The sequence below is a fragment of the Temnothorax nylanderi genome, unplaced genomic scaffold, assembly GCF_030848795.1.
Source record: "Temnothorax nylanderi isolate EJ_2023f unplaced genomic scaffold, tnyl_v1.0 TNYL_tig0098_pilon, whole genome shotgun sequence".
Classification (NCBI taxonomy): Eukaryota; Metazoa; Arthropoda; class Insecta; order Hymenoptera; family Formicidae; genus Temnothorax; species Temnothorax nylanderi.
Window position 1 is genome coordinate 170,993 of NW_027249160.1, and position 16,587 is coordinate 187,579.

Here is a 16,587-nt window from a genome sequence, read left to right on the forward strand (position 1 = left end):
AAATTATCAAAATCAGCGTATAAATTAAATAACGTATAACTTATATACAACCAATAACATATTACTTAAAAATAATATAATATATATTTATATGAATAATATAAGTGAATATAAATAAAAAAAGGGATAAAAAGGAAAACAATTGTATTTATTAAAATACATATATATAATACATAAAAAAAGATAACAATTTATTGTTAAAAAATAAAATACAATATAAAAAAAATATAACATATTTTACTGTCCTTTGAATAAAATAAGTTTATTAGCCGCGTGTCTTTCGCTTAAAATAGTATCTTTGGTAATTGAACGTCCTATTGTTAAAAAATAACCGCGTGTCTTTCGCTTAACATAGTATCTTTGGTAATTGAACGTCCAATTGTTAAAAAATAAAATACAATATAAAATATTTTACTGTCCTTTGAATAAAATAAGTTTATTAGCCGCGTGTCTTTCGCTTAACATAGTATCTTTAGTAATTGAACGTCCTATTGAATACAATCTAATATTAATATATTTATTGATAATCGCTCTCATTAACAACAAGGCATGGTTTCAAATGCCGTGTGGCCCGCACAATGTTGTGTTAAATGTACAAAAACATTGGAATTGCCAATAAACGATTTTAAGGTAAAAGTAGCTAAATACAACTCTGTAATATTTTTTGAATAAACGATTGCCACCGCTTTCTTTTAAAGCACATCGTACCGCCGCCTCAGCCCGTTGATAAATAATGATAACATCTCGAAAAGGATATGTCAAGTACCCACGATTCGTAATATTTATTAAATTACATTGCTCGTTTTCGTCGTCACCGACAAGAGCCTACTAATACGCTATGCATCCGCGCAATTCGTTTATTTTTTCTTCTCGCAGCCTGTTGGAGAGCTTTGATTTTTTGTTTATACATCACTCTTGTATTTTCTAAAACAGTCTTCAGGAAAACTTTCCGAGGAGAATTCTCGGAGAACGATGGTGACACAGATGTACCTACTGTGGCTCGTTTTGGAGTAGTTGCCATGAAACATTTCCTTTCGGATGTTACCTCAATTTCTACACAATAAATAAAAATGATTAACTTCTATAGTGCATAAATCATCATTATTACTCATTACTTCATTTTATTACCTTGAAGTTCCTCCTCGAGTTTCTCCAAATGTTCAGAACTTTCTTTGCGCCGTTTCGCTAATGGTTCCTCACTCATATCTTCAATAAGTGAATCCTCTTTCATTTCTAGCAGGGGTTGTTCTTGTGTTTCCTCATCACCTAATTGATCACTACTGTTGCTTGTGTCAGTAGTGTCAGCTGCTTGTGTAGATAATATCTGTAATTATGCAGTTATGTTATTTACGTTATATGATATATAGATATAAGTAATTTAAAAATTCTTTATAGTAGAAATGAATACCATTGGAAGTGTATTCTTCCCAAGCCGTACACAAGAAAGGGAAGTTCTGTCGAAATCAACATCGTCGAAGTGCAGGGAACATACATAGGAATTTGCTCCCACATTGTCGATAGCTGAACCAATGCGATCTAGCCAAAGTTTTCTAAGCTGAATGTCTTTTGGAATTCTACAATCACATACACAATTATACAATATATATATAAACTTGATGTAATAAATCTATTAGTATTACTGTTATTGTTCCTAATTTTATGTCATAAGCTGTTATTATATATATATATATATATATATATAACAGTAATACCAATAGATTTATAACATCAAGTTTTAAAAATGAAGTAAACAATGAGGTTATAAACCAATTCTCACCTGTGAAACGATATCTTCTTATGCAATTTTTCATATTCTATTTGCTCCTTTCCTTTCGAAGTGCTTCTATTTTTACAAAATTTTAGGCAACAACTTGGCATTTTTCTCATTATAAAATAAAAAATAACCTGCACTTGCACAATTCGTGTTGGCGACAACATTCTCCGACAGGTCATGTGTTGCGATCCGCCATGTTAAATCGCCAACCAAGATGGCTGCCGACCGATTTTCCCCTCACTTCTCAGGCTTCACCCCCCTCGCCCAAGAAAGTACCTTACGCTCCATCCAGATATTCCTACATCCATGTTAACGACAGACGACGCGACGCGCGACGCGTATAGTGGGAACGCAGCCTAAGGCTGAGTTTCCACTGAGCGCGTCACGCGTCGCGTCATCTAAGTTAACCAATCAAAACATCCCATTTTATTACATTACTTGTGACGGTATCAAAATGGGATGATTTGATTGGTTAACTCGTGATAACGCGACGCGTGACGCGCTCAGTGGAAACTGAAGGTGCGATTTCACGATGACGCTCGACGCTGGATTCGAGCGTCAAAAAGCTAAACTGTGTTTAGCTTTGACACTCGACGCTCATTTCAGCCAATCCAGTGGTTAGGTTATATTTCGCGTCCCTCTGAATCTATCACGTGACCAGATTTGACGCTCGAATCCAGCGTCGAGCGTCATCGTGAAATCGCACCTTAAGGCAGAGTTTCCACTGAGCGCGTCACGCGTCGCGTCATCCGTCACGACCAATCAAAACATCGTATTTTGTTACATTATTTTTGACGGGATGTTCCGATTGGTTAACGACACATGACGCGACGCGTGACGCGCTCAGTGGAAACTCAGCCTAACTAGTTGGCTGGACTTTGATAGGGTCTCTAGGCCGCATGCGCTCTATCCTTTTCTATGAAACGGACCGATTTTCATGTGGCCAAATGACGTGGTCACGTGAGCGCCTGTTACATGCATATATACATACATATGTATGTATGTACATACTACTGCAGGTACAGTCGGTCACTCGTTTCGAGAGATTAGTTAGAGGTTATTAAATGGCGATAATCGTGTCAAATGTGAAGAGATCACCGCCACTTGTCATGTGAGTTAATAGGGCGAAGCACAAGGAATTAATGTGTTATTGTGGAAATCGTTGAGATCATCCAGGGAAACGAAGAGCGAGCGAATTCGCGAGGAACATATTGGTGAAACTCGTGTATGTCGCATTACAAAACGAAAAACCATCTCGGCGAATCGACCGCAGCCACATCATCTGGCCTTGATGAAAATACACAATCAGCTGTCCCTATCGCCTGCTGTTTATATCTCCCGGTGACAACAGTTCGTCCTACAAATTCTTGCTTCCGCTCGCTAATTACATTCTAATGAATCCTGATGTCTTATCGATTACTAGGAGAGAGACTCGACGAAAGATTATTGATCTTAAATCGCTCGCAACCGAATAATTTCATGAGAGTTACGTCTATTTGTGCCATTTGATCAGCCAAAGTGGCAGGTCCATGAAACCCCACAAGCCTCCTTCAATGTGACGTGATACCCTACGTGTCATCAATTTGAAAAGAAACGATAGCGTCCTATGTATAAAAAGATAGAAATAAGCGAGACGGGAAAGGATCTCGAGGGAACTCACATGGTGCACTCTCTGTTCGTACTTTTTGTGATAAAATGGGGTCATCGAAATGAGATAGATTAGTTGGAAAGATTTTTGGTGGACCATGTGTGCTACTAAGAGCTTGAGATCTTGACAAAAAAGGAGAATTTATTTTTTTAGCGAACAATGGCTTGCGATGGTCTTATTTGGGGACTGTTGTTTGTGGGATGTAGCATACAGGCATTATGGGCTGTATCCAAAGACGATCCATCGGAATACATGAATAAGGAGGAGAGAGAAACTTTGAAGTTTGTATTATTTATTACCCTACATGATTAAATCTCTATTATGAATTGTACTTTTCGTAATCATACTATTATATTTTACAGAGAGGAAGCGAGGGATATGTTTTATCATGCATATAATGCATACATGGTAAGTAATATTTGTGATATATATATATATATATATATATATATATATATATCTTTATTTTTGGTTTATGTAATTAACCCTATATTACTTGCGTAGGTAGGTTTTTTTTTACATAATTACTCGCATGTGGTGTATTTTACACCCCAATATTATCTCAATTTTTTTATGATTTACAATAAAATAAAGATTGATAATATTCTATATATCTTCTAGATAAAGATAAATGCAAAGATTTTTCTTTAAGTAAAACAATTTATGTAGCATTTGATCGATAAAAAAGTTTTACTCAGTGAATTTCTAAGACTGGAGTGTATTTTACATCTCACACAAATAACGTACAGTTAATTATACTGGTTAATAATAGTAATATCTCATATATATGTAAATATAAGTTATAAATAGCTAAAGTGTGTATACAAGAGAAAACCATTCTTTAAAAAATTGGTACTTTCTGCTTTTCATATTGAGCCAAAATAGACATTCTAATATAGATAGATATAAGTAAGCTTTTCATAACACTTGAAAATGATTGTTATATGTCTATTATTAACCTGTTGTTGCGACAAATATTATCACATGCCTCTAATTAGTTGAGACGCCCGTCATGGAATGAGGGAGGTCCACGTTCGAATCCTGATCAGGATATTATTTTTCGCAACATTTTCTATATATTCTGTATCCTTTTCTATATAGTTGCTATATAGCCTAAACTTTGCTAATATGCTAACGAATTGCGTTAGCGTAATTAATTAAATTGATATCAATTTAATTATGTGATTGTGCTGTTCTAACTTTAGTTGAGATTGCATTTCAAATCGGAAAGTAATAGCCCGTGATTTGCGAAGAATATCAAGAGACGCGGTAGTATCTCGCGCCAAGTATACGTGAAGCGAGACCGCACCGTGACTCTTTTACGCGACGTGACGAGTTACGAGTAACCCGAGATTTTGAGATCTCGGGTAACCATAAATTTCACGCGAATAATATTACTAGACAACTAAGATCCAGTCCAGTAGTGCGATTCTGTAACTCGTTATGAGGTATCGACTATCGTTGCGCAGATATTTTATATGGTAAAAAAGCTGCGCAATTGTCGTTATAGCTCATAACGACGGCATAACGAGTTACAGAATTGCACTACAGAAGCGGAATTCTGTAACTCTTAACGACAGTTTTGTTATTGTTTTATTTGCGTTGCGCAGGTATTACATATGATAAGAAAGCTGCGCAACGACAATATAACGATAACAAAACTGTCGTTAAGAGTTACAGAACAGAGCCTGTCGTATTTCACTTACTTGTAATTGTTATAATTTTTTTTCAAGGATAATGCATATCCTGCTGATGAACTGATGCCATTAAGCTGCAAAGGACGATATAGAGGCTCTGAACCGAATAGGGGTGATATAGATTCTACATTGGGAAAGTAAGAAACTAAATGTTATTTATAAAAGTATCTATATGAAATATGAATTGATTATATTTCTGTAATAACTTTATGCTTCGGTTAAATTCTTGATAATTATTACTTCTTATTAATATTGCTACTGATAACATAACTTATTCTAATTTGCGTACTATTTGCAGTTTTTCACTTACTTTGGTAGATACACTGGATACATTAGTGGTAAGTTGTAACAACAAATATTGTTTGATATATCAATGACGTAGTACTAATTCTATTTATATATTAATTTTATTTTATGTATATTAGGTACTGGGGGATTTGGAAGAATTCGAAAATGCAGTCAAACTTGTTGCTAGAGATGTAAGCTTTGATACAGATGTTATTGTTTCCTTATTTGAAACAAATATTAGAATGCTTGGGTAAGTGAGACTATTGCAATCAAAATCAAAGCTTTTATATCAAGTGTTTACTTAAAAATATACTAATAAACATTATTTATTATAAGATTTTTATGTTAAATGGTATCTGTTTTGCTGTTTTTTTACAGAGGTCTCCTTAGTGGTCATATATTGGCCGAATATTTACAACAGAGAGCCGATATAATGCCATGGTATAGAGGAGAACTTTTGGACTTGGCTAAAGATTTAGGATTTAGATTTTTACCAGCATTTAACACAACTACTGGAATACCTTATGGCAGAGTAAGTTTGATACATAATGATATGCGACGTATTTTACTGGAGTGTTATACTGGATAAATGTATCAACATACATTTATCAAGCGGTACAGCACTGCGATGCCAAAGTACATAAAAAATATGACTATGTTCACTACGATTATATTAATGTCATTACAACATGGTACTACTAAGCTTATCTGGAGTTTTTACATCAAAATCAAACTTTTAATTAAGATATCTTAGAAACTATAGGCATAATAAAAAATGTATCGTCTTTTTTTTTACATAATTTTTATCGCGCGCGTAATTTGCAACCTGTCTGATTAAGATCGATACAGTCAATTTTGAGACCTCGAAATCTCAACAGCAAAAATGTCACTTTTTTCGCAAAGCGAGTTCAGATTTCAGTCACACGTACACACGCAAAACGAGTTTTTCTCTCAAGTCCCATTCGCAGCTCTCACATATGGACATACGTGCACATTTGAATGTATGTGATATATATGAACTTAAGTAGGCATATATTTTCTTGTACATCTTTCAGCGGTCTCACAACTGCATTGAAGCGCATATTTGAATGAATGTGCGATGTATGTGTACATAATAAGCATGTACACATTATTCTTTTAATACGTTCACGGATGACGATTAATAGCGCCATAATGTTAATGAGTATTTTAAGAATAAAAGATTGAGATTTTTGTTTATAAAATAAGATCTGATTAATTAAAATGATTTAATAATATTTATATATTTGCACACATGTTATAACCATTCCCTTTCCCTTTCTTCTTCCTTTTTTTCTGGGAGGGAGGAAAGGAGAAGGAGAGAGAAGATAATTAATAAATAATCTTGCAGATAGAATGATGCAAAATTTTATTTTATTTTATTTTATTTTTTTATTATCGTTATGTAAATGGTTTTAAATCAAAGAACTTTTGTGTAAAGATTTTTTTATCTTATCATCTTATAATCAGTTACAAAAATATATAAGATAGATATGTTAAGATCTTAAGTTCAATTTCAGCCAAGCATACTGCATATTTGGTAAACAATATCTAATATTTTCTATGTCTCGTAGATAAATTTAAAACATGGTATGAAAGGAGTTCCTATGGAAATATCAAGGGAAACATGCACTGCTTGTGCAGGTAGTATGATATTAGAAATGGCTGCTTTATCCCGATTAACAGGTGAACCGATTTTCGAGGTAAAATATCCTATGCATATGACACGATGCGTATAATTCATAGTTGATAATCAATACTAAATGTAGTAAATATAGTAAATATAATAAAAGATAGTAGTAAATGATAAGTATTGTTTCTCTAGGAAAAAGCACAAAAAGCTATGGACGTTTTATGGCGAATGAGACATCGTGGTACAGACTTAATGGGATCTGTGTTGAATGTCAATTCTGGAGATTGGATACGAAGAGACTCTGGGGTCGGCGCTGGCATAGACTCTTATTATGAATATTGTCTTAAGGCATATATTTTACTTGGTAATTATTTATATTTTATTTATTTATTTATTTATATATGGGCGCATACATATACTATTGTCTAGTTAAATTATCAAATAAACTAGCAAATTAAATTACCAAATATAAAAAATATATATATATATTAAATAGAAATCAATCGAAGAAAAATGGAGCATTGAGCCGTAACAAGGTGTTGGGGTTCATATATTCTATACTTAAGTAAAGAAGTAACGAATTATAATGTACATACTGTACATATACATATATTCCAACTTAATAGACTGCGCACCGCATTAAATAGAAAAGTTATCATTTTACTGGGGAAATGTGATGTGTGAAGTAAATGTTATTTGCACAGCATGTGTTGAGAGATGAAAACATCAACGTTATTGATGATTTTTATCAAATAGAACTATATTATTAACCAGTTATTCCGACAAATGTCATTACATGTCTCAGTGGTCAAATTGATAAAGATGTCATGGATTGTAGTTCCAGATCCTGGTTGGGGTGATATTTTTCGCAATAAATTCTTTACAGTGATTTTAATAAGGATATTTATTAGCTTCAAAAAGTTAAATTGATTACCGATTTAAGTATGTAGGTTTACTGTTCCAAAAAGCTGTATTTTAAAGACTGACAAAAAAATCAGTGCGCAGTTTGCTGAGTTTGGAAAAAAGAATACAAAATTCACACAATATTATCATTAGGCTACCAAGATTCCAGACTGTAAATAGAATTTTTTAAAATTGATTTTATATGACTTATTATATTTTTAATTTTAAATATGTAGAAAATTCCTATATACAGGGTGTTTTCGGGTTAAATTGCCAAACTTGAGTTATGAATTTAGAATCTCAAAACAAAAGAAATTTCTTCTGGAGGTATGCTCGCAACATACCTTCAGAGGAAAATTTTTTTTGTTTCAAGTTTTTGTTAAGGATGTATCGGAGGTACAATCTTAGACAAAAGTGCATGAAATTTGAAATACTTGAATATCTACGCCTAACGCATAGTAAATCTAGATGTAAGATACTCAAATGATAGTAGGAGTCTTATTTTTACTCCTAGAAAGGTATTTTTTACTTTACAAGTGTTTTTTCATCGAGATACATTCGTGCCGACAGCACAATTATCTCAAAGTTATAATTTATTTCTTTAAAACGGTGTAGTGAAGACAATTGAAACTTGGCAGATATTTTCATCTATTCGTATACTATATGTACAAAAAATTCAAAATATTGGTAGCGCTCCTTCAACATTTTTTTAGCTGTTTTATCCGTCAAAATCGTCTCTTCCCATAAGAATACGTGTAAAATCAGTGAAAATTAAAATCGTTATATCTCAGCAACCGTTTAGTGGATTTGTTTCTACTTTTTTTGTAGCACATCAGGAAGACTAAAAGAACATTCTCACAAATTTGTATCCACTTGGTAGCGCTTTGAAAATTAGGTCCGATACATCTAAGACTATACCTCCGATACATCCTTAAGATCCTAAATTCATATTTCAAGTTTAGGTTTAACCCGAGAACACCCTGTATATTTATATACATATGTACGTATATGTATATATGTGTATACAGAGTGTCCTAAAACCACTGTATTTCCTCTTGTAAAATCTAATCGCAATCCCGTTTAAAAACTATTATAGCCTCGACATTTTTGCACTTGGATTTTTATCTTGAAATATTCTAAGAAATCTGCCACTAAGAGGAAATATGGTGGTTTTAGGACACCCTGTATATATGTGTGTATATATCGTACATGTATGTATAGAGCATCTATATAGGCTGTGTTCAGCGTTGAAAGCGTCGCTCCATCTCTATTTGATATTCAATGTGCAACGGAGATAGAATAATGCTTACAGCGCTGAAAGCATCAAAAGGAACGCAGCCTATAATACTTTGTATTACATGCAGGTGATGAGAAGTACTTAGGCCGTTTTAACAAGCATTACCAAGCTGTAATGAAGTATGTTAGTCAAGGACCTATGTTGTTGGACGTACATATGCATAGACCGAATACCAACTCGAAAAATTTTATGGATGCTTTATTGGCCTTTTGGCCAGGTCTACAGGTATATCGTTAATTTTACTTTTAATTAAAAAAAAAAGTTTACTCATTTAATTTTACGTTTTGCAGGTTCTCAAAGGTGACATCAAACCTGCCGTGGAAACGCATGAAATGCTGTACCAAGTCATGCAGAGACATAACTTTATACCGGAAGCATTCACTACCGATTTTCAGGTGTATATTGCACATTACAACTATTACAATTATAATTACAATTATAATTGAAATACGTAAAAAAGGTTGTTTGTTACATTTTATATTGTTTTGTGCATATGTAATCTAAATGATATCTAAATATCCAAAAATAGGTGCATTGGGGACATCATCCACTCAGACCAGAATTTTTAGAATCAACCTATTTCTTGTATCGAGCCACAGGTGACCATTATTATTTGGGAGTCGGACGTAAAGTACTCAAAAGTCTGCAAACTTATGCGAGAGTGCCATGTGGTTATGCAGCCGTATCAGATGTTAGAACTAACAAACATGATGACACAATGGATAGCTTTGTATTGTCCGAGACATTTAAATACTTATTTTTATTATTTGCGGAACCAGGCGAATTGATTTTAGACTTGGACGAATTTATTTTTACTACCGAAGGTCACTTATTGCCGCTCACTCTTGCTTCTATAAGGACAAATGTCTCATCTGTAAGTATCAGTGTAGTTAATGTAATTGATTCGATAATGATAAACATTGTATATTTTATGTTTTTTATCAAACAGGATTTTGAACGCGATATTGTGCATGTGGATGAATTTGACCGTACTTGCCCAAATAGTTTGCACTTATTTCCGGCATCGGTGAGGCAACCTCTGAGAAATATGGTCGAGGATGTCTGCCCGAGACGATCAATCAAACGAAGATTAAGCGCATCGCAATTTCAGGTATACATTATATTACATTGTATTCATATATTTTTCGATAAAATCTAAGGATCTGAGGATTTTTTCTACAGGCGAATAATTTGGAGCATCTGAAAATGTTGAGTGACATGGGAATAACAACTCTGACGCTAGCAGATGGACGGATTCAACTTTTGCACACATTTTCTAATGTAATTTATTTGTTACGTTAAATAGTGTAAATCATACAATGTCTTATTGCTATCTTTTACATATGATGAATTATAACGCGTCTGTTTAAAGGCAAAGACACCACAGGATTCAGAGGAAGGATTATTGTTCATGCAAGAAATGGTTGAGCTCACCAAAATGCAAATACAACCGGAAACTAAGCCGCATACAGTAACATTTATAAAGCCTAACACAAATCCACCGGAGAAAGTTACATTGCTAGCCGGACCAGCGCAGTTCGGACCTGAGTTACAGAATAAGATTGATGGAAAAGTGATATTTACATATCCACCTGCAGCTTGCACAAATCTGCTGAACGCGGACAGATTAGCGGGCAAAATAGTGATTATGGATCGTGGAAATTGCATGTTCATAGAGAAGGTACGTGTCGCCGCAAAACATTCTTCCAAATCGGCCTTTCATATTCTAACTAATCTAACTTTATATTTTCATATTTGGCTCTAGGCACGGAGAATTCAACAAGCTGGTGCTCTCGCTGGAATAGTATTGGATAATGTCGCGGGTTCCAGTGCGGCAACTTCGCCCATGTTTGCAATGTCGGGCGATGGAAAAGAAGTGGATGATGTCACGATACCCGTCGTCTTCCTCTTCTTCACTGAGGCGGCTGAGCTTATGAAGGCTATTAACGTGGCAAATGGCGACCTTACCGTCACACTTGGTAATTATTGAAATTTAAATATGTCATACGACATATATAAATAGACCAAACATTCCGTTTACGACGTGAAGCCAGGAGTTGGCAATTTACGAGAGAGAGAGAGAGAGGGGGGAGGGAGAGGGAGAGGGAGAGGGGGAGAGAGAGAGAGAAAGAGAGGGAAAGGAGAGAGAGAGAGAGAGAGAGAGAGAGAGAGAGAGAGAGAGAGAGAGAGAGAGAGAGAGAGGAGAGAGAGAGAGGGGAGAGAGAGAGAGAGGGAGAGAGAGAGAGAGAGAGAGAGGAGAGAGAGGAGAGAGAGAGAGGAGAGAGAGAGGGAGAGAGAGAGAGAGAGAGAGAGAGAGAGAGAGAGAGAGAGAGAGAGAGAGAGAGAGAGAGAGAGAGAGAGAGAGAGAGAGAGAGAGAGAGAGAGAGAGAGAGAGAGAGAGAGAGAGAGAGAGAGCGTTTGCCGGGATAACTGTTTCATTTTATCTTACGGCAAGATGGTCGATGGTTACTGACAGGAGGGAGGGAGTAGGAGCAAAAATGAGAAAGAGATAGAGCGAGAAGGAGAAAGGAGAATTAAATGCTTTTTGAATTTCTAAATATGGAAGCAATTAACAGAATAGAGTTATTTATTATAGCTTAAAAGATATGATCCAACAATAACAGACATATATAGCATACATATAATTATAAAAATTAATTGCTCTACAAAAGAAGTAAAAAATTGATTTTAATCTTAAGGGTCGGCAGGAGACTCAGGCAAACTCAGGTGCACTCAGGTGCACTTTATGCACTAAGTGCACGTTAAACTGCACTTTAACTCCGTATTTTATTTATTATAAATTTTTAAGAGCAAAAATGCAAAATCGGGCTCTTTAGGCGAATCCGTAATTCGTAATAACAAGATTTTAGCCAAAATATCGAATGAATCTTATTCAATTTAGGATATTCTTAATCAGTAAGCTCAACTGTAGTACGCTAAAGAGCCCGATTTTGCATTTTTGCTCTTAAAAATTTATAATAAATAAAATACGGACTCGCAGCCACTCGCAGCTAACCCAACCCGACAGAGGTCTCCACCGTGACTCCTGCCGACCCTTAAAGTATTCTCTGATTTTGAAGTTCTGATTAGAATGTACGAAACTCGAGATATAGATTTGACGGTCAGAGATGAGCACCAAAGTCAAGAAATATTTTAAGACTGAGAACAATCATATATTTTAACTTTATACAGTAATGTATTTTTATTATTTTTTAAATGTAAAATATATGCATTTTGAATAATAAGATATAATAAACATTAACATTTTTTTTCAATCTAAATTTCTCTTTTATGAAAATTTAATGATGTCTATCTTTTCATAATTTTTCAACTTCCATTTGAACAGTTCTATTGAATAATGAGATGTGTTTTTGAGAATTTCTTGAAGTAACATCTATTCAATGTTATTTAAAAATTAAACATTTTTATAGTTGCTTTGGGACTTATTCGAACAATTTTTATTTTTAAATTATCTCTTGCAATAAAATAGTTATTGGTATCTCTATATTTTTGTAAAAAAAAAAAAAATTAAGTCGAGGGTATTTAAAGAATTTATAGTTAAAAATCAGCTTACATACTTACAGTTTATTTTGATTATTCTGAATTGACAAAATACTAATTATATAACACTAATTATATTCTTTCCTTATACATACATGTGATTACAGGGATATATTCTTCAAAGGAGGAAATTCAGCTTAAAGCACCTACTGATCTATCACTATTCGAACGTTTTAAAGGATCATTAAAATCATTTCTCAATCGACACATGACTCCACAGGTTTGTTTGGTGTTTTCTTTGTTTAAAGTCTTTAACAACGATTATATTTTATATTTTATAAAACTTGAAACTTAAAACTTAAAAAAACATGAAATTTCTGTATATTTATAGGCGACAGCTATCGCATCCAATTTGGATATGATGATTCCCGTAATTGAATCACAAGAAAACCAGGAGGACGCTATTGACTTTCATTATTTTCATGCAGATATTGTCAAGGATTCGCTTGGTGGTGAAGTCAGAATTACTGCCGCATCCGAAGCTACGATTATTGTCCTAGAACCTGCCTCTACACCGATAGAGATCTTGTGGCATCAGTTGAAAGAAGTATTTGTCAATCAAATATTTCTCAACACCAAAGTGAACAAAGGTATAAGAATCAGAAGTTTCATCTTGGAAAGCTATTATAATTGGGTTAACAAGGCGCGTGGTGTGCTTACCCAAAGGTCACTATCGTACAAAGTCCGATGGTTCTTAAGCGAGCTACTTGTGGTCGCGCCAAACTCGTCTATTAAAAAGATGGGACAGTTACTGGAACTAAACAAGCAGAAGCTATTAAAACAATATTTACTTACTAACATGGACACTATGGTGCTGAATTTAAAGACCGTAGCTACGAAATTGAAGAGTATGAAATCTGTAAGGCCCGAAATGGAACAACTGCTAAAAATTTCGGAATCTGGCATCATGCAAGTGGAAAATTATTCGGTTTTACGTCACTTATTAATTGACTTATTTGATGAGGAAGATGAGATTGTCAATCAACATGTCGCCCTTTTGGATCGTATTCACGCAGAGGTCCATACTACATATCAAGAAATATTAATTGATGGAGTGCAGAGGCATCTGGAGAAATCGGGAGTAGAAGATAGCTCGTATTACGACATACTGATCGCCGATTTGCAAAAAAATTTAAAAAATATACGTAAAGGAGAAAATCTACTTGGAAAAACCAAAGAAAATAATTTGGCAGTTGCGGAATTTATTAGCGACAGTAGTGGGGACAAATTAGAACTGGAAAGTAAAAACATTAAAGCCTTGAAAAAAACTAAGGAATCGAATGCTGAGAAGCTGGAAGATTTCGAATATTTCATATTAACAGAAATAGAAAAAGCTGTCAAATATTCTGATCAAAATATCTTGCAAAAATATGAAGATATAAGCGACGAATCGAAAAGCATCGCGGCAGAAAGTAAGAAGGATAAGAATGTCGTCAAATCAGACGAAATTACTCTGCATTCTTCTCAGAATCAGAGCGAAGGCGAAAGCAGAAAGAATAACATTCAAGGTACCTTTCAGGAAGAGATAGACTTTCTGCGAATAACAAAAGTAGTGGATGCAAAACTCAAAGAAGCCACTAAAGAAAGCAAACGAAAAGAAGAGTCATCTGCGGACTCTGGATCGAGTGATACCGGTAAGATTCATGTTTCTGGCATGTCTGTGGCAACGGATACCTCCGATATAAGGAGAGCTTCTCCCAATAAAAAACATACTTTATTACAAGAATTACAAAAAGACATTAGTGATGTACAGCATAGTTACGAGGCTGATTTAAGAACAAAATCATCTAATAGAAAAGATCCAGTTGAAAGTAATGTTATATCCACTGATTTATTGAAAGACTTTAAAAAGCCTGTGTGGGCTGTTAACGACGAAAAAGTACTTCAAAAAAAATCAGAAATTACAGATATGCTACATAGTACCACGGTATCCAATAAAGTAAAATACGATGAGAAAAAGTCTACGAGTGAAGACAAAGTTAAGGAAGCTAAACCAAAATCGTGTAGAGCTAAACATATCGATGATGAATTATAACAATAGCTTTAAAATTTAGACTAAATTGTAATTATTATGCAAAAACAGAATTCCCAATGGCCGCAAGGCTACGGCATTACAACTGATATTTTTGCATTGTGATCTAGATGTGCGTATAGTCAATTTTAATTGACACTTATGTACAAGGTGGGACATTTAGAGTGTTACAAGCTGTTATCTCTGAAAGTGGGGCACTTTAAGTGCCCTACCCTGTATCTATACAATACAAGAGGTATTCTAGAAAGATTATACCGACCTATCCGATAAGAAAAGTAAAAATGTCAGATTATACTGCTACTATATTATAACTATAAGGAATCTGTGGATTCTAAATTGGTGCTTACAAGAAAATCTATTGCAATTTGTTACTCGAAGAAAGATATTTGTGGAATATATAGGTATCATGGACATTACCTGTATGACACACGTGTGTTAAACTGGTTGTGAGGATGTATTCCAAGTAAGGCGCTAATTCGTGTACATTTTGTGTATTATAGTATAATATTCTATATATATGCTGAAATACAATAGCAGCAAAGTTCTTTCTTCCATGAAAGCAGTCCTGATGAATCTATTCTGCAGTTTGTATTATACAATTGCAAATGTTGTTCTATAACTGTATCATACAATTGTAAATCTAAAGAGTAATAGCACTGATAATTCCGTGGTGTGAGAGTATACCGTATCATGAATAGGAAGAACGAAGACGCGTTATTATCCTTCTTTTGACATTATTTTTACTCCAAAGATGTGCCATGATTAATGATAATGTATTTATCGTATGATACAGTTTAATATTTTTCACAACACCTCCACGGAAAGTTCGACTTTCCATGCCTGTAGAGAGGGGCGAAAGTGGCCAATTTCACGCCAGGACGGCATAGCGGGCGGAAAGTAACCACTTTCCTCCCTAGAAAAGTAAGCCCTGGCGTGAAATGGCCACTCTCGCCCCTCTCTAGACATGGAAGTCGAACTTTCCGTAAAAGTGTTGTGAAAAATATCGTGTGCACCTCGGGTCGAAAGCTTTTTCAGACTCGTGTGATTTGCCGCCCGAGCCGAAGGCTCGGGCGGCAAACTTCACACTCGTCTGAAAAACGCTGCTTTCTCCCCTTGGTGCACAATATACTATAGTGTAAAAAAATATATGTACCAAATAATTTCTTCAGTTTATTGTAAAAACTTTAATAATTATTTTTGTTGATATAAATACGAGTATAATATTAAAAATGAATTTATATACATACAAAATGATATCTTGTCTGGAATTATGCAATATTAAACCTTGTACCAATTGCATACTATTGCATACTGTTGTAAATTATTCATTAAACAGATGTAAAGATCTATACAGAATTTTGTTATAATTTTAGAGTGCATTGTTCCTTATTTTTTGATAAAATACATTGAAGTCTATGTTTATATATAATTTGGTAATAAACAAAGTTTTAAGAAGAATAACAATAAAACATTTTTACTTTAGTTACAACTTATAAGTTAAAGTTTGCCTTAAATACATATGTACAGAGAATGTCAATACATATAATATATAAGAAATATTTATGTGCGTGTGTATGCGTGCGTGCATGCGCGCGCGCGCGCGCGCGCGCGTGTGTGTGTGTGTGTGTGTGTGTGTGTGTGTGTGTGTGTGTGTGTGTGTGTGTGTGTGTGTACAATGTAATGTTATATGTATATAATGTAAATTTTATTATGATATAAATACATAATAGGAATAA

General features: G+C 34.3%; 2 protein-coding genes across 6 annotated transcripts; one reads left to right on the forward strand and one right to left on the reverse strand.

The window, feature by feature from the left end:
- Nucleotides 1-420: 420 nt before the first annotated feature.
- Nucleotides 421-1,982, reverse strand: LOC139775420 (uncharacterized). The gene is made up of 4 exons (XM_071711366.1): nucleotides 1,778-1,982; nucleotides 1,409-1,574; nucleotides 1,129-1,324; nucleotides 421-1,053 (listed from the first exon to the last, which is right to left on the reverse strand). The coding sequence occupies exons 1-4, from the start codon at nucleotides 1,951-1,953 to the stop codon at nucleotides 812-814; spliced, it is 780 nt and encodes a 259-aa protein (XP_071567467.1). The 5' UTR covers nucleotides 1,954-1,982; the 3' UTR covers nucleotides 421-811.
- Nucleotides 1,983-2,791: 809 nt separating this feature from the next.
- Edem2 (ER degradation enhancer, mannosidase alpha-like 2) lies at nucleotides 2,792-16,587 on the forward strand. 5 transcript variants are annotated; one of them, XM_071711457.1, is made up of 18 exons: nucleotides 2,792-3,124; nucleotides 3,576-3,703; nucleotides 3,785-3,830; nucleotides 5,156-5,256; nucleotides 5,418-5,457; nucleotides 5,545-5,657; nucleotides 5,786-5,939; nucleotides 7,000-7,128; nucleotides 7,251-7,422; nucleotides 9,326-9,483; nucleotides 9,549-9,653; nucleotides 9,788-10,132; nucleotides 10,208-10,369; nucleotides 10,441-10,539; nucleotides 10,631-10,939; nucleotides 11,024-11,237; nucleotides 12,927-13,039; nucleotides 13,151-16,587. In XM_071711457.1, exons 1-18 carry the CDS (start codon nucleotides 3,002-3,004, stop codon nucleotides 14,852-14,854), a joined length of 4,215 nt encoding a protein of 1,404 aa, XP_071567558.1. In that variant the 5' UTR covers nucleotides 2,792-3,001; the 3' UTR covers nucleotides 14,855-16,587. The 5 variants fall into 5 exon arrangements, with proteins under 5 accessions (XP_071567558.1, XP_071567559.1, XP_071567561.1 ...); XM_071711458.1 differs by having other exon boundaries at nucleotides 2,793-3,448; XM_071711460.1 differs by having other exon boundaries at nucleotides 2,793-3,124; nucleotides 3,198-3,703.

Coding starts and splice junctions, on each gene's coding strand:
- Edem2 (XM_071711457.1), top strand. CDS start 3,002: ATGTCGCATTACAAAACGAAAAACCATCTCGGCGAATCGACCGCAGCC. Junction 3,125..3,575: donor TATATCTCCCGGTGACAACA/GTTCGTCCTACA, acceptor TTATTTTTTTAG/CGAACAATGGCTTGCGATGG. Junction 5,658..5,785: donor ACAAATATTAGAATGCTTGG/GTAAGTGAGACT, acceptor GTTTTTTTACAG/AGGTCTCCTTAGTGGTCATA.
- LOC139775420 (XM_071711366.1), bottom strand. CDS start 1,953: ATGACCTGTCGGAGAATGTTGTCGCCAACACGAATTGTGCAAGTGCAG. Junction 1,575..1,777: donor AAGAAGATATCGTTTCACAG/GTGAGAATTGGT, acceptor ATGTGATTGTAG/AATTCCAAAAGACATTCAGC. Junction 1,054..1,128: donor ACTCGAGGAGGAACTTCAAG/GTAATAAAATGA, acceptor TTTATTGTGTAG/AAATTGAGGTAACATCCGAA.